Below are 24,864 nucleotides of genomic sequence, written 5' to 3'. Positions count from 1 at the left end.
ACACACATTTAAACACATGTCCATGTGGGAAAGGGTTAAATATGTTGTTATGTTAAAGCCTTACCCTGGTGAATTTATATATGCTGTCCTGCTTTCTTTTGGATCTGTCTAAACTCTAATTTTGATAACAACAACAAACCAAGATTATTTCAGTGACCAACAGTTAAAATGTTCGAGAATGCTCAAAATATATAATTATATAAATATGTAAGGTCAAAAAGCATGTAATATCTGCAATGACCGCTGTGATGTAGTTAGCAGTCCAGAGGCCAATGGTTTGAGTCCCTACGGCAGCATGCCATTTTTTGTTTGATTTTTTTCTGTGTATGTGTCTGTGAATAAATATATATTTTTTATTTTTAAAAGCTGGCTGAAAGCATTTGTACTGGTAGCAAACCAGGGAAAATATCACCTAGCAACTGAATTTATTAATGCAAAGAATAAATAAATAAAAATATACAACAATTAAGGTAGATTTGTCTAAATAACACAAAAAGCAACCCGTTTACATATATTTATAATAAGCTGATAAATAATATCAAAATATATCAATAATAATATTGCACACATGACAGGACTTGTGTCAAATGTTAAGGTTTTGTTTATTTTAATATATATATAAAGGCTGTCCCAATATTCTGTGACAAAACTGTTAAAAATCTTAAATTAAATGAGTACATATGAAAGATTTAAACATGTTATAAACACAAATATTTGAATCGTTTGTACAATTTTTTCACAGAAAAATATCAACAAATAACAAAATTGTGACACAAATATCGTAATAACAATGTGAACGACTGCACGATTACATGTATATCATACTTTTTTCAAGGATGTCCCCATTAAATTCTTTCTTTAAAAATGTGGTCAAACACGCCCTGTGTTCACTAAGAAAAGATTAGAATCAGGATCAAATGATCCTGATTTTATTTTCATTATTTATAAAACTAAAATTGATAATATTTTTGCTAGAACTAAATGGTACTTTTTCAAAATGTAAAAAGTGCTGATTTGCAAAGAAACAAACCTATTTTGGGATAAAATCGATGAAAAAGAAAACAAAATTAGAAATAACCTGATTAAAATAAGGATCAATATTTGGATCAACTGTAAAATGCCCATATCTAGCAAAAATAACAATAAAAATTATTTTAGAATTTCATAAACATGCCATTTCAAGTCCAATTTTTATCAAGTTATTATTATATATTCAATCTATGAGGATAAACAATGGAGAATATTTGAGCTTTTAAATTTGAACCTGATCTTGATCCTTAAATCTTTGTGAACATGGGGCCAGGGTGGCAGACATTAATTCCTTGTCAGAAACAAACATCCTGCCAATAACACTTCCTATTGCTGTGGGAAATAGGCGATAGAGACCGGTATTCCTATTTGTTGCTTTCTTCTGATTTCTGTTTTCTTTATTAGAGATCTCTTGCTTCAGCCATTTGTAAATAAGAGCTGCTTTGTAAATAAGAGCTGTTTAAGTCAAAATAATTATTTTGTTCTGTTCATTTTGTTCTGATGTTGCTAATGATTTAGTTAAGTCATAACATACCTGCTGCGCAACATAAAGCTGCGCGAAAGCTGTGTAAAAAATTCTTTGTTATTATAATTGTTATAGCATTGTTTTTCCCATGAACACATAATATTAAGGTTTCTCACAATGTCATGAGCACATAAAATTAAGCTCACCAAGGTAGGACACAACAAAATTATAATAAATCAAGTGTAAAAACTATGATATTTATATAGTCTTAACAGCATCAAATGCTCTATTCATAATTCAAAAATCACTGTTTTTTTCACATGTGTGGACTTTGTCCCTTCATATTAAGGAGCTAAACATGAATATAAATGATATTTTGCTAGTTCTGTCAATGTCCCTGACACAAATGAAATATAAGTTGATATCATTTCACTGTTGATCTGACTGGAATTTCTTGGCTAGATCATCAAGCTGTGACATCAAAGACTGGTCTTGTTCCGGTGTAGATTTGGTCCAAGCTAGAGGCAGGTGTGTTGGTACAATTTTCCTGTCTGAAATAGTGTAATATATTTCTAGTATACCATTCTCATTAGGGATGGCAACGAGTAACCGGTTAACCAAGTACTCGATCGAACGTCCGAATATCGGTTAACCAAAATTGATATTCGATTACTCGGAAAAAAATATTTCAATTCTACTTTTTTGCGATTTAGAAAGATAAGTTCAGTAATTCGGAAATGTACACGTATCTGTATAAATACTTGTTAAGTGCAATCAAAACATCCTTGCAGACGTGTGAAAATGTTATCGTAAGTTTAGTTCAGCAGTTCGACACGCGTATGGGATTAAAAACACAGTCCTGTGTCGTTTACGTCATTCGGCCTCTTATTATATTTAATCACCTTTAAATATTAGACAGTTTGTAGCCGAAACTTGTTTATTATAAAAACGTAAATAAATACAGAATTTTATGTTATAGCTTTGTATTTTGCTACGAGCAGCAGTGGAAAAATTGATATCTCACGAGACCGAAATATCAATTTTCCAACATTGCGAGTAGAAAAATGCATGGGCTACAACATAAGAAACCTTTTCGTTTGAATTATAAATGATTTTCATTATACTACACTTCTATACGAAATTTCAGAAAATGAAATGTAGCTGTCAAGAAATAAATTTATGACCGACGGATGAATACGTAATTTTTGCAAAACCAGCCACGCCTTTTATAATTTTGGTTTCCGTTTCCAAATGCTACGTTTAAAGCTAAAATCTGAACCAACGTCAAAAATAGTACAGCACTTCCATATATGGTACAGTATTTGTCACTAACATAATACGGAATTTTCTAATCGTTGAGGCGTATTTGCACTTTAAGTTCATCCTGTATTTGTAGGTATATAATAAATGCTGTCATTGACATTTCTTATGTTTATATTTATATATGTATTTCTTGCAGTCCTATTTCTAGTTACGAATTCTACGAATTAAAATAGAAAACGAAAGTAGCATGCAGACGGTGTTGATATTGTGTGATAAAACTTTAAAGATCATTGGAAATCATCCGAGTAACCGAGTACTTGATCGGAAAAATGACCGAGTACTCGAGTATTGATTTTGGTATTCGTTGCCATCCCTAATTCTCATACATGTTGACAGGGAAAATTTAATTTTCTAAAAGGTCATAACATATCTGAAATAAAATAAATGTTTAAGGTCCCTAGATAACTTCCAGTTCTTGGTGCCCTTTCATGATTTCATTTACAGGTAGACACCAAAGTAGATTCATCGACATGCTTTAAGTAATTTACCTTCCCTTAAAGGGTTTGAAAACTGAGGTGAATGGACTTAGATTTAAAGAGAGACACAGGCAAAATTTTCATTTTCTTAGTTTTGAATTTTTCATTCATTATTCTGTAAATGCCCTCAAAATGAATATATTAGACAGTAAAAGGAACAAAACTTTTCTCCATATAAAGAATAACATGATGATTTCCTAACTTGACCCGCATGGGTCAGGTCAGAGCGCTAGCATTTCACAATAGTTGTCAAAGTGAACTCATTAAAGAACACGTCAAATAAATGACGTAGGCTTGTTTCAATCATACAATATCCACAATATCTGTTAGTGTAACTTCAACGGTTTGTTCAAGTCACATGACTTGTATTAAAACTATTTGGTGATTCTATTTGCGTCTAAATTTTGTTCAACATATATAAATATATTTACGCTTCAAACCCAAAATATATAGAATTTAAACAGAAATTCATGCTGAAACTTCAAGAAAAGTCATTTTAGCGTGATTTGAGTACATAAGATCATTTTAATATTTTTGTCATTATTTTGCCTGAATATCCCTTAAAGGCTAATAAATTAAATTATTTGACAAAAATCTCATTTATTGATTAATATACGCAACTGTTAGACAACATAAATCTCATTTATTGATTATGTTATGCAACTGTTGAATGCACTGATTTTTTACATGACAAATATAATTAAATTTATAATGGTAACTTTGAAACTTTGATTAGAAAAGGATATAGAACAATTCTCTACATTTAAAGAACAGAAAGAACAAAATAATGCTAGATTAAGACTTTTTATAAATCAAATACATATAAAAAATAATTTTGCTAGAAAACCCATTCCAATAAAAGTGCTGATTTTTTCTAAAGACTGAGAAAACAGATGTTGTCATCTTAGTGCAGTAACAGGTTAACTCCTGTTAAATTTCAATAGGAGGTAACCCATTACTGCACTAAAGTGATGATGATCAATCAGATCTGCCATACTGAATGCTTGAGATTCTCAATGACTGTTAAATCAAATTAAGAATTCCTTAAAGCTGAGGCTTAAATATAAACATATTTTGTATTTCAACTGTCTGTAAGTAGATATTAAACTTACCTTGATAGAAACAACCACTTTTCAGTTTAAGAGGGTTTTCAGCAATAGCTAACCATACAATAGTATCAGCACCTTCTTCTACTGTCCGTAATCTAGTCTTCATCTTCTCATAAAACTGTGGCATTGAAGACTGTACAGCTTACAATCAGAAATAAAATTATCATGACAATAATATAATTTCAAAATACATGTAGTTAAAGGAACTCTACTGAGGTAAAAAAGTTTAAAAACTTAAAATTTTAATTTCTTATATGAACTGGGGCACATACATGTGAACTTTTTTCAATGATCAAGTTGGAGATTTTTCTTTAAAAAGAGGGAGATTTTAGAATTTGCAATAAACAAAGAAGGAAGTTCTGACATAAAAAATTGGGAAATTTCTTTAATTTGTGAAAATACCCCTTATTTTAAGAAAAACATTTGAAAATATGGCTGAAGAAAGTGCGAGTCTCCCGCCTAAAGTGGGACAGTTCACATGTATGGGGGCATTTAAAGCAGATAATAAAGAAACATGATTATTCAAAAAGCAAATTGAAAATTGTATGTTTGTGTAATTCTTAGTCAGATTTTAAAGAGAAGCATTTCAAAAAACGCTTTCATTTTTGGGTCTTTTTTTTTCACAATTAAATTAATTACTCTTGAAGAATGAAGTGAGCAAATGATCTGAAATTTTGCACACATGTAATGAATGTAGACCTATTTCAAATGGTACAATAACATTGAAAGAGTATTTCAAGTCCAATCATGTCAAAAAACCTCAGTCGAGTCCCTTTAAAAGATCTACAACTTTACTTATGTTTACCCTGCTGACACTGTGTAGAGCACTTATCTTGCTTTGAATCTGGAACTTTCTTAACACAAAATTTTACTTCAGCTGCCAAAATGGACCTCAATATCTGCCTGTTTAATGTGCAATAATGCTTTGCCAAGTTTCTGCTAAATACTTATCAAGTGCAAAATCTTAACCAAGTATAGACAAAATAAACACAACAGACTTGTTGCAGGGTAATTATTTTTACAGCATTTTCTGTAATAAAGAAAAAAAAAGAGCATATAAATACCTGGAGTATCGGCCCAGCCTGGATGCATGGTAGAGAAATGAATGCTGGGATATTTAAGTGCGTACTGTTCTGTCATGACAATCTGCTGTCGTTTATTCTGAGCGTATGCTGTTGTCCCGTCAAACTTACTCATCTTTTCAAACTGCAGGTCAGTTACATTAAGTGTTTGTGTCAACATACCCCCAGATGATACAATTATCTAAAAGACAATAAATAACTTATATTTAACACCACAAATCATTACAAAATGAACAAAGAAATGCAGCACTACCATACATATATTTTGTATTTTAATTTAGTCTCATCAAGAATAATACAGTACTACTGGTAAAGGCAACTCGTCTAACACCCACTTCTTCTTCATATTTAACATGATAGCTTCCATGTGTGTAAGAATTCTTTATTTCTTGTAGTAAAAGAAACCATAGCCACCATCAACTTACTTATTGCTTTGTATTACTATGATAAAACTGATTAAACTAATTAATCACCCTATGTCAAGCCTGGCTAGACTGCTGGTCCCCTCTAGAGTGAATTGTAACAAGTGCTTCAAGTTTTGGCAAATTACAATGTATTGCATCTCTCTTAAATAATATACTCTGTGCATGGTTTTCACAACATTATGCCAATATTTCAAGTTATTGTCTTCTTTACAATCAAATACTTCTAGCCTATTACATGTATCATCTTCAGAAAAAAAGAAACAAGAAACATAGCAATGCCATGAAACCAGGTTTTCAGTTATCACCATTGTAGATATATATGTTGAATTTGAAATACAAATACAAGCAACAAACAATGTAACTATGTGCAATGTAAAACATGAATAATGTAGGAGGAATTGCCACTGAAGAAGTGTTCACTATATATTCTGTATAAGGAAAAAAACAAAGGGCCATAATTAGGTCAAAAATTATCCAATCACAAAACCCCGGGCGCTTTGTGACAAAGCTTTTGTGAAAGTTTGAACAAAATCCGTTGAGAAATGTAGGACGAGTTCAGCACAGAAGTATTTGTTCACTATATATTGATAATTCTGTATAAGGAAAAAAAACAAAGGGCCATAATTAGGTCAAATATTATCCAATCACAAAACCCCAACAATATGCGCCAGGGCACTTGATAACAAAGCTTCTGTGAAAGTTTGGTCAAAATCCGTCGAGAAATGTAGGAGAAGTTGCGCACGATAGAAATTGTCCACTATATATTCTGTATAAGGAAAAAAAACAAAAGGCCATAATTAGTTCAAATATTATCCAATCGCAAAACCCCGACAATATGCCCCAGGGCACTTGGTGACAAAGGTTCTTTGAAAGTTTGGTCAAAATCCGTGGAGAAATATAGGAGGAATTGCGCACAGAAGAAATTGTTCACTATATATTCTTTATAAGGAAAAAAATCAAAGGGCCGTAATTAAGTCAAATATTATCCAATCGCAAAACCCCGACAATATGCCCCAGGGCACTTGATGACAAAGCTTCTGTGAAAGTTTGGTCAAAATCCGTTGAAAAATGTAGGAGGAGTTGCGCACAGAAGAAATTGTTCACTATATATTCTATATAAGGAAAAAAAACAAAGGGCCATAATTAGGTCAAATATTATCCAATCGCAAAACCCCGACAATATGCGCCAGGGCACTTGATGACAAAGCTTCTGTGAAAGTTTGGTCAAAATCCGTTGAGAAATGTAGAAGGAGTTGCGCACAGAAGAAATTGTTTACGCCCGCCCGTCCGTCCGCCCGCCCATCCGCCGACATACCTCAATCTAATAACCAGTTTTTTCCTTCGGGAAACCTGGTTAATAAAACAAAATATAAACTTACCACTCTTGGCTTATTTGATTTTGACAATATTGGGATTAAAGCTGTGGTCAATATGTGAGTGCCTGAAATTATACATTTTGTTATAGAATATGGCGGAGAGAACATTTTAAGAGGGGGAGATGACATTCATTAAATAAACATTACCAGAAGTACAGCCATTTTATTAACCTATTATTAAAGAATTTCACTGGTGAATTAATGAAGTATACCATATGCAAAGTGTCCCCCAATGCAAATTGTCCCCCCTTTAAAAGACCATAAATTAAACCAGTGTATGAGTTATATTGAAACCTTCCACTGCAACAGTTGTTATTGCAATTGTATGATTGCAGTCTATTTTCCCGCAAGACTTTTTGATTGTAGCAGAAATTTACTAAAGATGGATACTTATTTTTCATTTATACAAATCTTTCACATCTAATGAAGACAACAGCACTTAATGCAGTGTTAAAAACAATCATATGGGGAATAACTATCAATAACCAATTTAAACAAAGTTAAAAAGGGACATAACTCCAGAAAAAATAGCTTTCAGAATTATGTCTCTTATTTAGCAACTTCACCTTGTCTTCACAAGCAAGTATTCCAAGTTTCCTTTTGATAACTTTAAAAATATTTAAATAATGGGCCACATTGAAGTTTTTTTAATGCCAACGATGGTAGTGTTAACACGGCCATCATAATAGCTGGGTCTTTTCAATCCATAACAAGAAAACAATAAACCACACATTGTACTTCATATTCATAAGACAGGCTTTAATGTAAGTACAGTGAAAGGGACTGATATCCCAATTGTAGACAGAGAAAGAGTTCAAAAGAAGACTTTTAACATTAATACCTAATGTGTTTGTTGCAAAGTTTTTCTCCAGACCATCTTCAGTAAGCTCTCTAGTGTTTATCATACATCCAGCATTGTTTATCTGTAATTTAAATATTACCTATATTATGCTGTGTTTTTTTTTTCAGAGTTTAAGAATGAAATAGAGAAGTACTACCAAAAGACACTGAACTAATATTAAATAAATAAGGCCACACCAAAATTGTTAATCCTTAGATTCTTTTCATCTAGCAAAAAAAAATAATTTAAACAGATGAGTCTGAAGTGACTAAACAGCACAAAGAGCACATGGAGTAATAGTTTTTAGGCAACTGTTTAAACATTGGTAAAAGGCAACAAAATCAGTTACTACAATACACATGAAACTATTTTTGAAAGGCCAAAAAAATAATATTTTACCAGAACATCCAGCTGTTGTCCAGATTCTCCAAATTTATGTGCAAATTGATAAATGTCCCTTGGTTTAGATGTGTCCAACTGGTGCAGATGAACATTCTGTAATAATGTTATCATTGTATGAAACAGTCATAATATTATCATTGTATGAAACAGTCATAATATTATCATTGTATGAAACAGTCATAATGTTATCATTGTATGAAACAGTCATAATGTTATCATTGTATGAAATAGTCATAATATTATCATTGTATGAAACAGTCATAATATTATCATTGTATGAAACAGTCATAATGTTATCATTGTATGAAACAGTCATAATATTATCATTGTATGAAATAGTCATAATGTTATAATTGTATGAAACAGTCATAATGTTATCATTGTATGAAACAGTCATAATAATATCATTGTATGAAACAGTCATAATGTTATAATTGTATGAAACAGTCATAATGTTATCATTGTATGAAACAGTCATAATATTATCATTGTATGAAACAGTCATAATATTATCATTGTATGAAACAGTCATAATATTATCATTGTATGAAACAGTGATATACAGTCATACCTGTACAGCAGACCATATATAAGTAAAAGATTTGACTGCTGAAATGGTGTACCAGTATTTAACCCTTAACATTCTGTAATAATGTTATCATTGTATGAAACAGTAATAATATTATCATTGTATGAAACAGTCATAATATTATCTGTCAGATAATATTATGATTGTTTCATACAATGATAATATTATTACTGTTTCATACAATGATAACAATATCATTGTATGAAACAGTTATGTACAGTAATACCTGTATGACAGATCATATCTTAGTAAAAACTTCGACTGCTCAATAGTGTACAAGTCTCTTTAACATTCTGCAGCCAATTGTATAAAGGATGGTTAAAATACATATACCATAGTAAGTTAATTACAGAGGTATATATTGTGGTTAGGTAACCACAAAGTTATTCCATTTATAGAAACAAATTAACCACACAGTAACCTAACCACACAATCAAAAGTGATTAGCCTTTGCCATCAGAACAGAGCCAGGCTTACCTTACATCAATGCTGTCTGACCAGGACCTATACTGTTGGTACCTTAATTTTGTATTTTGATATTTAAATCCTTTAAAAACACTTTGAATAGTCTGTTCTAAATTCAAAGTTTAGCAAATTCATTACAAAAGTTCAATCAGGTTAAAGGCTCTGATGACCACTATCATTCATATATAATATGTATGAGGTCACCTGTAAAAACAAACCATATTTCCCTCTTTCTTCACTGAAATTTATTTGAGTAACATTTCATGTTATGAAAGATCAACAGAACATAACGTCAGATCTCTATACATTTGTACATGGTAATGGGCCTATCTGGCATTTAATCAACAGGTAATATTTTAATTAAATACCAAGATAATTTTGCATGATTAAAATGTTTCCGACAATATTCTTCTATTAGCAGATATTATATACATTAAACAAGAAACATGGCAATGCCATGAAACCAGGTTTTCAATTATCACCATTGTAGATAAATATGTTGTATTTGAAATACAAATACAAGCAACAAACAATGTAACTATGTGCAATGTAAAACATGAATAATGTAGGAGGAATTGCCACAAAGGAAGTGTTCACTATAATTATATTCTGTATAAGGAAAAAAACAAAGGGCCATAATTAAATAAAAAAAATTATTCAATCACAAAACCCCGACAACATGTGCCAGGGCACTGGATGACAAAGCTACTGTGAAAGTTTGAACAAAATCTGTTGAGAAATGTAGGAGTTCAGCACAGACGAATTTTTTCACTATATATTCTGTATAAGGAAAAAAAACAAAGGGCCATAATTAGGTCAAATATTATCCTATCACAAAACCCCGATAATGTGCGCCAGGGCACTTGATAAAAAAGCTTCTGTGAAAGTTTGGTCAAAATCTGTTGAGAAATGTAGGAGAAGTAACTGTTGCGCATGGTAAAAATTGTTCACTATATAATCTGTATAAGGAAAAAAAACAAAGGGCCATAATTAGGTCAAATATTATACAATCACAAAACCCTGACAATATGCCCCAAGGCACTTGATGACAAAGCCTCTGTGAAAGTTTGGTCAAATTCCGTTGAGAAATGTAGGAGGAATTGCGCACAGAAAATTGTTCACTATATATCTTATATTGGGAAAAAAAACAAAGGGCCATAATTAGGTCAAATATTATCCAATCACAAAACCCCGACAATATGCGCCAGGGCACTTGAGTACAAAGCCTCTGTGAAAGTTTGGTCAAAATCCATTGAGAAATGTAGGAACAGTTGGGCACAGAAGAAATTATTCACTATATATTCTATATAAGGAAAAATAACAAAGGGCCATAATTAGGTCAAATATTATCCAATCACAAAGCCCCGACAATATGCGCCAGGTCACTTGATGACAAAGCTTCTATGAAAGTTTGGTCAAAATCCGTTGAAAAATGTAGGAGGAGTTGCGCACAGAAGAAATTGTTTACGCCCGCCCACCCGCCGACATACCTCAATCTAATAACCAGTTTTTTCCTTCGGAAAACCTGGTTAAAAAGACACATTATCATTAAAATCATATGTGAACAAATAATGTAAGAATAGAAAAGTTGAAGTAGTTGTGTGACATACCTCTTTATTTTATCAATGAAAATAATACAAAAATTTCGAAGAAAATTACTTAACATTAAGTGTGTAAATATAAACACCTGTAACATGTATACAAATAATACCTGATTCCCAGTGGTTTCAATTATTTCAGTTTTGGCTTCCTCACCTCTTTCCTTATTTCTACAGACAAGATGAACTATACCGCCTGAAATTATACCAAATATTGTTCTGGTAAAAAACGAAATGTTTGAGCAAATAAAATCATTTATAGAAAAAAAGTTGCATTAAAATATTCACTATGAAAACTTATAAATTACATTATATAATCATTTCCATATGACATTATATATTATGAGTTTGATTTTCTTGATTTTTTTTACTCATCTGAAGGATCTTAAATATTCAAAATCTATAACTATAATGCTGTTAAACCTTTTTGAGCAAGAGTCAATGCTGCAGCCTTCCCTAGTCCACTATTGGCACCAGTTATCATGTAACTTTTATCAGTTACAGATACATCCAGATCACTTGTGTTAAACTCCTTGCTGGCAGCAGCAAACCCATTTCTGTACACAATAAAAGCATATTGTTCCAAATAAGTTGCAATAAAACATGTTCACAAAATGTTCACATTTTTTACTTTATATTTTTAAAGCACAATCAACCTAAAATATATTCATCATATATAAACCTTATTTTCTCAAAATGAAATGACTAAATCCTTTTGAACAACTCATATATCCTTGACCCAGACTGAAACTACAAAATAACTGTATTAGTTATAAGTCTTTATTTTGCAGTTAAATAGTTAAAGGAATAGGAATGGATGGATTGATGTCTGTCTAATATAAATATTCATCATTTAAAAAGAGGTACCATGACAGTTTTTCTGTTGACATCAACCCTATAAGTGAGAAATTCGTGTTTTAAGACACTATTTTTTACTTGAGAAATAAGTTCATGGGCGCCGCCATTTTGGCGTTCTGTCATTCTCGCGAGACAGACGAGACCGAGATTGTGACGTGTTACACCCACTTCCGGTATAGGTGTACACGCTGGTACAACTGAAATATATCTTGATGAAGAACTTATTAATCTTATTGCGTACATTATATATTATTTATGAAAACATCATATGGAACTGAATTGCTTAAATTAATTAATTAATTGAAGACGCCGCGACATTAATTATCATTTGTCCGATTTTCAAGCTTGCTGATGATCCCACCACATGATTTAAGCAATGACTGCTTAATTTTCAAAGATAAACCATCAATTTAATTTGGGTACTATGAGAAACTTCTTCAAATTGACAATATATCCTTTTATTTTGTACTTAATTGTCGCTAGACAAGCTGTCCGAATAGGGTACATCGCCGGTCATGTATCTTTTTTTCAGGTAAAATATCAACTAAATCCAATATGCAGAGATCTGCTTAGGACGCGATTTTCCGCCATTGACGCTAAAAATGAGAATGGCGCAGAAAAATCGGCAGCCAGACTAATATCGTATGAAAACAAAACTGTCCGTTAGGTTATTTAGGCACCCAGTCAAAACTGGTACCAACAGCAACGGGTTGCCCATTCCCCTGTAATTACGCATATTCTCGGGTTTATCCAGTTCCCTATAGCTTTTTTCCACGTTATCTACTTACCCAATTTCTTTCCCACACAGATACGCATTTCTACTACCGTAAATTCCAATAAAACAAAAGATCATAAATCTACTTAATATCTAAAATGATTATTGGTAACTGAAAAAAAATGTGTTGCTATTTTATGACATGCTGTAATTTACAGTATAATTGGAATAGGTGTGGAACTTAATTTCCCCTAAGGTCATTCAGTTCACTGATGAAGCGTAAAAATATAGATGTCTATTTCGTCATTAGAATATTTGACAAGGGTGATTAACCAATCAGGGCAACATTGTGCATGATCAAAAGGTCTGTCGGCACAGAGGCATACAAGGAGCAATAAAAATCGTCAGTACACAGTGTGACAGGAACATTTGGTGCAAATTAGGAACAATTAAAATGGACAGTGCATAAGTAGTAAGGACCAGCAATCGTGTGAATAAATTATGCAAATTAGATTTTTGAGCAGCCAATAAAAATGTTTTGCCTGCAGTTAATATTAGGCTACGATTACGATGCGCAGCATCATACGTTGACAGACATGTTAACAATTTACTTTTCAAAAGAGTTGCTTATATTTTTGAAATGTGTACATCAATTATCACACCTTTAAATTTGAAAGTCAGAATCAAACTGCAAAATTTTAATTACATGTACTATTAAGAACACGTTTTAGTAGGATTTTTATAATAATGATAATTATCGCCGTTCAATAATTAACAGCCAATTATTCGTTGGTGCGTTTGTTTATTTAATCGCATTATTTGATTGTGAAACTTTGTTAAATAATAACATGTGTTTTTATTAAATCTGTGAAATATTGTTTAATTACATTAAGATGAGACTTTAATGAACATAGCATTGTTTGGAGTAACGGGCATCACTGGCCTGAAGTGGTGCGACCGGTAGACGTTGATTTTTTTTTTGTTTCTTTATTTATTTATTTTTTTTTTTTTTTTTTTGGATATTGTTACGTATTTTGAACCATAAAAAATCTCCTCTACACCTCCTGTAAAAATTAAATTGTCTGGTCAATACTTTATTATATTAATATTTCCCTACGATTCAATTAGATTTATCATAAATCTAAAGATGTGGGGAAATGACATCACGCGCACCTGTTTTTATACGGCCAATACACAAACATGGCCGCGCTTACTGATTTGTAGAAATCGGTGATTTAGCGATTTAAATTTTGTTATCATTCGTTTAATATTATTATTTGGCGGCATAAAATTTGCAGATTTATTATTTATAGTATTCTTTTTCTGAAATCAAGTTTTTATTCTAACCTTGTCTTTCCCTTTCAACATTTAGCTTGTAAAAAGCTATTTGGGCTTATACTAGAAATTTCCAACCACTGGCTGGAATGGCTTGTGGTTTTCTGACCCTCCTCTCTTTGACTGTACACAATAATCTATATAAATTTGTACCAATGAACAAGTTACATTATGCCACTTTTGCAATTTTATTTCAAGATTTTTGTTCATATGCTCTTATAATCTTTCAGTCAAAGGTCTGTATATCATTAAACACAGCTTGTGTCAAAAGTATTTCAATAATCAAAATTTATCCGTGATTTAAAATTTACTGTATTTTGATAATTAAGATACACCATAAAATGTACATGTATTTACATTTCATATTGTTTATATTGAAATAGAAAGTTTCAATGTTGAAAGAAATACAAATGTGGGAGCCTTAGCCATGGTTGTCATCTGCTTTATAACATAAGTAACCTTCCATTATGAGAAATGATCAATTACTTTTCTTTCAATTAACAAAATATTTCTATTCTTACTTTGTGTATTCTTTCATGCCTTTGGCAAACCAGACAATATTTCTATAAATTGACATTGTTGACAATCAACCTGAAAGCAAAAAAAAGAAAGTATATATATATTTATTACAAACAAGTTTAACAAACTTAGGCTTATTCCTTATCAAGTCAATGATCTTGACCTTTGACCTACAAATTAATATGGGTCATATTCTGGCCATGGACAATGTCCCTACTTATTTACATTAAGTATGGCTCAATTCTTCTCAAGTTATTATTTCAAACTACAAAGAAATGTTACAATAAAATTTTTCTCTAACAATAAAATGGATCTCCTCAAAGTTTTATCACAAATAGTGGGGGGTATATACTTTTTAGACAGATACACATGTGTTCAGTCCTGAAAAAACATTGAAACTTTTAAAAGAATTTATAAGCACTAGTTATCCAATCCAAAGCCTACAACCCCTAATATGTTTATAATTTTAATACAGAATAATCCTATGTAACCAAACAAAGATAAATTATTGAAATGTCACAGAAAAAGGCTATTTAAAAAAAATAGACGAAATCATTCCCCACCCTACCTATGGAAGGCACTTTTTTGTCCAGGTAGGTATTTTCAATAAGGGGTAACCAATAGGTATCTGTCCAAGGGGAGTATTTTAAATTGTTCAAGTTGTATGTGTCAAAGGGGGTATTTTTCAAGAAAAGTATCTCCCATATATATATGTTGTCCAAGGGGTATCTATCCAAGATGGGGGTATTTAAAATAGTTCATACTGGGGGGTTATTTTTCAGGAGAAGTACTTTTCATAGGTTGTTTGTCAAAGGTGTACAAGGTCAAAGAATTTCAAACCAGAAAACCATCGATCAACCATTTAGGATAGTAGTTTACAATATAGCTTGATTATGGTTTTTCATGGTAACTTTTGGAATGTAAAGTCCGGAATAAGGATTAATAGTTATTTTGTAATTCTATAAACTAAATCAATGATAAGTGAGTTTTTCCATTTGAATTTCAGAAAATAAGGTGATTGCTAAATTTTCAAAGGTCAGGTAAGTCAGTTGGCAAATTTTACAATCCTCACCCTAATTCAACAAGCCATGGAAATTTCCTTCTATTTAGTGTCCAAAGAGTATCAATCAAGATGGATGTTTGAAACGAGCTGTCCAGGGAGTTATTTTTTAGGAAATTTTTGCATTCTAACTTCTTTAGTATAGACTATAGTGTGTCCCAGGTCTAGCTGTCCTCAAGCCTTCAAGGATTTTTGAAAATGCTTGTCCAGCGATATCTTCCAGGAAAAGTGCTATTCAAAAATTGTCTTAGGGCCGCTTGTCCAAAAGGATTAGTGGATTTGTCATAAGATGGTTTGACATGAAATGGATGAATTTTTACTTGTCCAAAATTCTAAAATTGCTGTGGCAGGCAGGGGCCAGGGGAGTATACATTTAACACTGTTTAATTCAAAACAAATACTTTATGGGTACCTACTTTATGGTAAATCTTTGAATTCATATTGTTATTAATGTCACATGAAGACGTGTAATGGTTTTATCTTAAAGCACATAAACATACTAAAATTATCCACATTTCAAAAAAGGTTACGAATGTTTTGAGTACGAATCAACTGATAATGGTTATGTAACTAAATTGATGCAATTTATTAAATCATGTAATACTGGTAACGTGTCATAAAGTTACGAGAGCAAGTACAATGAAAATATTTAAATACTTATAAATGGTGTCAATTTTCTTGTTTATAAATCATTCTTTTCCATGTATTTCTTTAAAATATTTTTTGTAAATAAAAATACCATTTACTTTTCAACCCGGAAATGATGGAAACGTCATCAATTTATGTGTAGCAATAAGTTTATTGGTCGGCAAAACTTACATGTGCGGATCTTAAAATCTGGCAAAGTTAAAATTTTAGGTACTTGTAACTATATTTGTAAAGAATGATTTTACTCGTTTTATTATAGAATTTATTCTTAAGAAAATACTGAAAATTCGAAATTCATTGAAGAAATCATTTTCAGCTCTTTAAGTGGACATTATATATCATCATGAGCTATATAAGACACAGTATAAGCCGTTTTGAAAAAAATTCATATTTCAACATCTATAATAATTATAGATGTTGAAATATGAAATGTTTTCAAAACGGCTTATATTAAGTTTTTTGATATATATGATCAGTACATGTGCTGGGATTGACAAATATGCATTTTATTTGGATTTTAAAGGCGTTTTGAGCTCCAAACCCCAAGTGTCTGTGGATGTATGTAGTCTTCACGTACCTCCTCGACGTCGATGTCTACCTCGTGGATTTTGTCGAGCAACCCCGTTGAAGTTGAAGTGGAAGTTAACTGTAAAAGTGAAAGTAGGTTGTCAGCACGAATCGCTTTATTTTTATTATGAGAGCTTAAGCGTTTTTAGTACAAACACATTTTTGTTACTATTGAAATTTGAAGAAATAATACGACAAATTCATTCCGAAAAAAATGAAAATAAAACTTGCTTCTAGATTCTACTGCTTTGAACACACAAACAGTTTAACATCTCTGTACAGAACAGTAGAAGTGTACAGTAGAGAAGAATTTCAACGAAAGAACTTCAAAGTAGATCTATTTGTTGTTTTTTGTTTGTTTTTTTAATGCTACTATTAGATCTACCAAGTGTATTAAAGACATTAATACACGTCAGAGTAGGGCATCGGCCCTGAAATGAATAATGCCCTCGGGGCCATTACAGTATTCATTTTGCGGGTCGATTATCACCTTCCGGCCCTACTCTGCCGTGTATTAATCTCTTAATCTACTCAGGGGCGAAGCTAGACCGAAATTTATGTTACGCACAGTTTCGCGGGGGTAACAAGTTCCTGGATTTTCACCATTTAAAGATGCTATAATTATGCATTTACATGTCAATTTGAGGTCCATAAATCAGAAATTTAAGTCAAAAGAAATTTAATTTTATCATTAATAAATTTTAAGACATGTGTTGATATGCGTCGTGATTTAGAGTTCTAACAATATAATTGCTAGATCGTATACTGTAACAATATTTCAAGAACGATATATACGTTATATAGATAGATCTATACATTGCATGAATTTAAAAGACGCAGATAAATGACGCTGTCACTTAGTCAGCAAATAAAAGTGACGAACGGCGATTTTTGCATCGTCAGCCTGAATCTCCCTGTCTCTGTGAATGTGCATAAGTCCTAAGCCAGAGAGACGACCAATGGTCATCGTTGAGCGCAAGAAGGTCTTCGGCTTTCTCATGCTGTTGAATGAACGTAAAAACTTGCATTGCCAGAAGAAAATTCAGGCACCTGTTAACATTTAGATACAGATCTGTTAGTAGATCCTGTAGCACAGATTCTATCGTGGACGGAGCCTGCAACAGTGAAGATTCTCACTGTGTCTTCCAGCGTCCACACTCGCGGAAAAAGGTTTCCTGATCGTCCACTAAAATCTTCTTACAGTACGACAGTATAAATGTCAGCCATCCGTTGACAGTCCAAGTTGACTACTCTGTCTAGCAAGAGAAACTGAATAACGTATCTCTCGTTATTCTGAAGAAGGCGATTTTCTATCTCGGAAACAAAGTGATCCACAAATGGCAGATACATGTTGATCCGCCAGTACTCTTATGGAGTTTGAGCGGGTGCATTATGGCGATTTTTCTGTATACCCCGGGTCCTCCACGCGGCAAAGAAGGCTGGACATCAACAGAATCTGCCATGCCGACTGCCTTCTCATATAAGGCACCCCACACCAACGGATCATTTCTCTCAACCGTTACAGGTCTGCGTTTTGATAACTTCTGCTTCGGTGGCAGCTTGGACTAAATCACATGTTGTTTACTGGAGAAGCTTAGATCGATAGCTGCACACTCCCTGACAATACATGTTCAATAGCTAAAAGAGTTATTATAAAACTGAACTGTGTAATTGCAGCTCTGTATGCTCCGGCCTTTGTGTCAACCTCTCTAGTGATTTGACGACCGTCCCGTACGCTGTTTTAAATTGTACAGCTTGTCCGCCCTGGCTGCCCATCTAGTTTAACAGAGCGTCTGCAGTTTCTTACGCTTGTCCATTTCAACTCGTTCTTGGTCACTTTTAGCTAAGGATGTCGGGAACTGAAAGAGACGTTTGACATAACTGCATCAAAACTTTAATTTGAACAAGGATGCAGACGCCAGGGAGAGTAGGACAGCTCCGCATAGCTGCAGCCTACGCTGAATAAAGAATTGTTGTCGCCTGTACCTTATTTTTTATTCCTGTGCTTATAATTTTTACAAACACTAAAAAAATCCAACCAGAATTTTAAATTGCGGGTAAAATTCACGCAAAATTTGTGTTTTGTAAGAAATTGATGAAACAATGTCGGGTAAGCAAGTAGAAAAAAGTCATAGAATTTCTTTATTTGAAAATGTAAAGTAAATATTTGGCATGTTGAATGTTGACTGGTCATTTTCTTTTCCAAAATGATTTGGGTAACGGACACGGGTTCTTGTTTTGTTGATAACTCCCACGCAATATTTTATGTGCACGCAATATCTTTGCAATTTATAGTCTAGATATTGACTTTAAAAATCATGATTCATGCATCTAGTCTTAAACTTTCATAGAATTTCCAATGATTTTATAAATACCGCCAGAGTCCGTAAAACGTTCCGAACACAAACGTGGATGCTCTATGCGGAGAATTAGGAAGGACACCAATGAATGTATGTCGAAAAAATATATATATATTGATAAAATACTGGGTTAACTTAATTACTTTAGATGATTAATCAATACTATTCAAAACTTATAATATGTTAATGAGGGATGCTGAATTAGGAAATATATATAATGGAAATAACTGGGCTAGTCAGATTAAAGAAATACTTTATAATCATGGTTTAATGTATTTTTGGCAAAGTCAATTTAACATTCAAATTATCGTAAATATGATTAAGCAACGGATATTAGATGTGTATTATCAACAATAGTGTTCATCAGTAAATAACTCTCCTCGTCTCGAAACGTATTGTTAATTTTTAACATGAATGTAAAATAGAAAGTTATCTCGACTCTATACAGGAGGCAAAATTCAGAATATCATTAACGAAATTTCGTATATCTTCACATGATTTGGCAATAGCTATAACGCGGGCGCTACATAAATATTCCTAGGACGGAATAAATTTGTTTAAATTGTAATTCTAATGTGATCGAAAATGAATATCATTTTTACTTATATGTCCAAAATTTAGAGAACTACGTAGAAAATATTTAAAACGTTATTATTATACCTGGCCTACATTACAAAAATTCAAAACTTTGCTAAGTGAAACTAACCGAAAAACTGTTCAGAATCTATGTAAATTTATATATTATGCTAATCTACTGAGAAACTAACATACATTCATCTTAGAAAACCTTTGACAATTACTATTGTATAAAAACAAGTAAAACCCATACATTTCCATTGTGTTTTATGTATTGTTTGCTATAAATATGTTACATGATGATGTTTTATGCAATAAATATATTGAATGGAAATGAAATATACAAATGTTTTCCGATGAACTCCGTGAAAGTTATCACATAAACTCCTGAAAAGTTATCATAAGAATGTAAACGTTCCTCCCCCGTGATATAGATATATCGACAAAGCAACAAACATTTTTGGGATTTTCAATAAAAGACAAAAACAAAACCATTTTTATTTGTTTGAGTCGTCAGACCAGAGAAATTTCAGAAACTGATACGCTTATTTGCAAAAACCGAAAGTAGTCCGAACTAGAAGCGGTTACTTCCCTTTATAAGTACACTAACGCCGAAAAATTAAGGGGAGATCAATGCGTAAAGATTGTCAAATGACAGGCGCATTAATTTTCACGGGGAAGAAAAAATAGTTCCCGATTGGTCAAAGATTTCTAATATTGTGTAATTCTTTACAGATATGCATGCTTATACTAAGCTCCATGATTATTTACATCAGTGTTAAACAACAGGTTTACCGTGAACAAAAGATCTCGAAATTAAAAAGGGTTACAAACCTTAATTTAGAATAATGTGGTTTTCTTCAGGCTATTATAACTTCCCTGTGCTCGAGGAGTTGCACGCTCGCTTAAGAAGCGAGATGTATGGAGTTCAAATCCCAGTTAAGGCAACTCACTTTTTTTCTCTTTTTTTATTTGTTAAGCCAAATGAACGTTGCAATGAGCCTTATAGCCAATTTACTACAGTTACAACACTGGAAACAGCATTGGTGGCACTATACACAAACAAATTGGTTTATAATCTCACAACCTTCACCTTTCCGATATTCTGAGACCCAAACAAATTCAGCGCCATCTGTGCTTTGATTGTTGTTGTTGTTTTACCGTTTAACCCTTTGGTACATTTTCTGCAGGTTGGTAAAGGCATTGAAAGCAATGTATTCCACTGTTAAATCATGTGTAAGATATAATAGTGTATACTCTGACTTCTTCGTTTCACACGTCGGTTTGAAACAGGGCGGCCCGTCATCGCCGTTACTGTTCATGTTTTTCGTGAATGACTTGATGAATAATGTCAATTCAGACATTTATGACATCTTTAGTATAAATGAAATGAAGCTGTTTCTATGATCAAGCTGTTTTTGCCAAGTCTCCAGAAAGCTTGCAGTTATTATTAAACGATATTGAAAATTATTGCACTGCCTGGGGTTTAAAAATAAACACATCAAAAACCAAGATAATGATATTTCAAAGAGGGAGATTAACTCATCATGACTTCTTTTTATATGGTACTAAGTTAGAGGTTGTGAATAGTTTTAAATATCTTGGTATTAACTTATATAGAAATGGTAATTGGCATAGAAGTCAAAAGGATATTGCTAGACATGCCTCATTTGCATTGAATAACTTATTTGTAATTTTTAAATCTATTGATTTACCAATTTCACAGAAATGTAGATTGTTTGATATATTAGTGGCCTCTATCATACATTTTGGTGGGGGAATTGATGGGCTCATATCCATGTACTGACTTTTAACTTGTTTATACTAAATTTTTACGAAGATTATTGTTAGTGAAACGTTTAAGAAATATAGAGGCTTTATATGGAGAACTTTGCAAGGTACCACTTATTGTAATTCGTAAGTTAAGAATGATCAAATACTGGATTAAAATTTTAAATTTAACCAATGATAGTGTTTTATACAAAACATATGAAATGTTGAAAATTGATGCAGATAACTCTACATCATATAATGGTAGAAACTGGGATTTCAGCTTAAATAATTATTACAAGAACATGGCTTAAGTAATGTATGGGACAACCAGGGAGAGGTTAATTATTCTATGATAAAACAAAGAATTTTTGATATGTATTATCAACAATGGTATTCTAGTGTTACCAATTCCAGTAAGCTTAGGCATATAGTTCATTTAAACAGGATTTTAAGTTTGAGAAGTATTTAGATAACATAGGGACTGCTAAATTTCGAATAGCACTCATTAAGTTTAGGGTTTCATCTCGAAACGGGGAGATATCATAATATACCACAGTCTGAACGCAAATGCCGTTGTTGCCAGATGAACGTTGTAGAAACAGAGTATCACTTCCTTCTGGTTTGCCCGATGTATAGGGAATTAAGGGGAAAATATTTTAAACCATATTTTTGCCATTGGCCAACACTTAACAAGTTTGAAAGGTTAATGTCATCAAGTATAAAGTCTGTACAATTAAATTTAGCAAAATATATATATTTCGCTAACTTAAAGAGAAATACTGTTCATTAGTCTTACACGGTTTGTTTTTGTATTTAACATTTCTGTAACAGAAATATATTAATGATTACTGAAGATGTACTTAACTGAATTTGTCAGAATATGTGTACCTTTGCTAACTTAAAGATAGAGTTTGTCAGAATATGTGTACTTTGCTAACTTAAAGATAGAGTTTGTCAGAATATGTGTACTTTGCTAACTTAAAGATAGAGTTTGTCAGAATATGTGTACTTGGCTAACTTAAAGATAGAATTTGGCAGAGTATGGGTACTTTGCTTACTTAAAGAGAAACACTGTTTATTAGAATTTGGCAGAGTATATGTATTTCGCTATCTTAAAGAGAAAATCTGTTCACTAGTCTTACACAGTTTGCCATTGTATTTAACAATTTTTTTATCAGTAGTATCTCAATGCCTATTGAAAAAGTATATTATGTATTGAGTTTGAGAACACTATTCATCATAATCTATACAGTTTACTATTGAACCAAAAATAAAGTAATGCTTACAGAAGATGTATTTCGTCAAGTTTGAGGAAGTGTTTTATAGAGTTTGGCAGAATAAATACTTGGCTAACTTAAAGAGAAACATTCTTCCTAAATCTTATAAAGTTTGCTATTGTACCAAATATTTAATGATTATTGAAGAAGTATTTCATTGACTTTGGCATTGTTCAATGGTCTTACATATATACAGTTTACATATATTCCATTTTTTTCTGTTGCAAATAGAATAATTCTAACAGTATCGCGGATACCACGAAAAGATGAAAAAGTCTGGAATTTTAGATGTTGACGATTATGGTGTATATATTTGACTTAAATTCAAAGTTGGGTATATATTTAGTTTAGTTTATTGTCTCATTCCAAGCATGTCATATATACAATTAATATATCACAATATTCAATCATACTAAAATACATGTTGGACCAATCTCGATAGATTTATAAGAGCCATTTAAAAGCATGATGGTACTAGTAAAATATATTCTATAACTAAAAACAAATTTGCTTTACAACCAAGTTACATGTATATAACAGACATGTTTGCTTATTCCTTCATGAAAATTCAATATACTTCAAATTACTCCCGCTTAATCTATTTAAACTCGTTATGTTGATTTTTTTTCAAAGGTGTACTATTAAGGAATGTTGAAATGATTCGTACTCGTTTGAGTGTAACGGTACAGTTTTGAAAGTATGGTAATTGAAAGCCTACACAAAAAAGTCGCTAATTTAAATTCCTGCGCTGCCGTATTTCAGTTTTTTCATTGATTCATATAAGAAAAAAACTCGACTATTATCGGTTGAGTTTTTTTCGCACCTGTTATATATCAATGCATTTTTTTCACAGAGGCCCCAATGGGGCAGTGGTAACGAACATTCCCAGTAGCAAAAAAAAAAAAATGGAATCAATAAAATAAAATAAAATAAATAAATAAATACAATGAGAAATGTAAACAAAGATAATTAATGAAATGTAATTTACTCTCATTTAATCAAAAAGGTACATCCGCTGAATGAATTATTTCAACTGAAAAAAAAAAACCTTGAATTAAAATGAATCAATATTGGTAACAGTTTACAATTCGCCTCTAACATTGGATGTCTCTTGTATATCTTTTTTTTTTTGCGGCAGCGAAAACAACTTGAAAACAAGAGGGCCATGATGGCCCTGAAGTCGCTCACCTGTATATAGGCCCCCGAAGCGGGGCCAGTTTAAACCCCAGGGCTTTTATTTGAACAAACTTGGTAGACACCCATTAGAAGATATTTCATGCTTAACATCTAAGGTCTAGCTGGTCAAGTTTTTTTCTTTACACATATAGTTAAAAACAATGACACATCTGGGGCAGGGCCAGTTTTGACCCAAGGGCTTTTATTTGAACAATCTTTGTAGACACTTACTAGAAAATATGTCATGCTTAATATCTAAACTCTAGCTATTTGGGTTTTTTCAAAGAAGACTTTTAAGTTTTTGCTATACACATATCAGGAAAATCAATGTCAGCCGGGGCGGGGCCAATTTTGACCCCAGGGCTTTTATTTGAACAAACTTGGTAGACATCCATTAGAACATGTTTCATGCCAAATATCTTAGCTCTAGCTCTTTGGGTTTTTTATAAGAAGATTTTTTAAGTTTTTACTATATGCATATAGGGAAAATCAATGACCCCCTGGGGCGGGGCAAATTTTGACCCCAGGGCTTTTATTTGAACAAACTTGGTAGACATCCATTAGAAGATGTTTCATGCTTAATATCTTAGCTCTAGCTCTTTGGGTTCTTTAAAAGAAGATTTTTTTAAGTTTTTACTATATGCATATAGGGAAAATCAATGACCCCCTGGGCGGGGCCAATTTTGACCCCAGGGCTTTTATTTGAACAAACTTGGTAGACACTCACTAGAAGATGTTTCATGCCAAATATCTAAGCTCTAGCTCTTTGGGTTTTTTAGAAGAAGATGTTTAAAGTTTGTTTTTTTTGGTTGCCATGGC

General features: G+C 32.3%; 1 protein-coding gene across 3 annotated transcripts; it reads right to left on the bottom strand.

The window, feature by feature from the left end:
* Positions 1-1,583: 1,583 nt before the first annotated feature.
* On the bottom strand, positions 1,584-16,473 carry LOC132730046 (dehydrogenase/reductase SDR family member 12-like). Of its 3 annotated transcripts, none has more exons than XM_060715898.1 (10): positions 16,415-16,473; positions 14,611-14,680; positions 11,605-11,738; positions 11,295-11,377; positions 8,527-8,622; positions 8,128-8,209; positions 7,290-7,351; positions 5,468-5,666; positions 4,407-4,544; positions 1,584-2,046 (listed from the first exon to the last, which is right to left on the bottom strand). In XM_060715898.1, exons 2-10 carry the CDS (start codon positions 14,664-14,666, stop codon positions 1,925-1,927), a joined length of 972 nt encoding a protein of 323 aa, XP_060571881.1. In that variant the 5' UTR covers positions 14,667-14,680; positions 16,415-16,473; the 3' UTR covers positions 1,584-1,924. The 3 variants fall into 3 exon arrangements, with proteins under 3 accessions (XP_060571881.1, XP_060571895.1, XP_060571887.1); XM_060715912.1 differs by having other exon boundaries at positions 16,408-16,426; XM_060715904.1 differs by having other exon boundaries at positions 16,326-16,415.
* Between the last annotated feature and the right edge of the window lie 8,391 nt (positions 16,474-24,864).

This window comes from Ruditapes philippinarum, unplaced genomic scaffold, assembly GCF_026571515.1.
Source record: "Ruditapes philippinarum isolate M1 unplaced genomic scaffold, ASM2657151v2 ctg2466_1_1_1_1, whole genome shotgun sequence".
In the NCBI taxonomy this organism is placed as follows: domain Eukaryota; kingdom Metazoa; phylum Mollusca; class Bivalvia; order Venerida; family Veneridae; genus Ruditapes; species Ruditapes philippinarum.
The sequence above is the reverse complement of the archived record's forward strand: the minus strand, read 5'-3'. Positions and strand labels throughout refer to the sequence as shown.

What these genes read in the sequence shown, in the direction of transcription:
- LOC132730046 (XM_060715898.1), bottom strand. Translation starts at nt 14,666, where the DNA reads ATGTCAATTTATAGAAATATTGTCTGGTTTGCCAAAGGCATGAAAGAA. An exon ending in TTGAAACCACTGGGAATCAG is followed by an intron (nt 8,623 to 11,294) that starts GTATTATTTGTA and finishes ACATTATTACAG; the next exon opens with AATGTTCATCTGCACCAGTT. An exon ending in GACAACAGCTGGATGTTCTG is followed by an intron (nt 8,210 to 8,526) that starts GTAAAATATTAT and finishes TTTAAATTACAG; the next exon opens with ATAAACAATGCTGGATGTAT.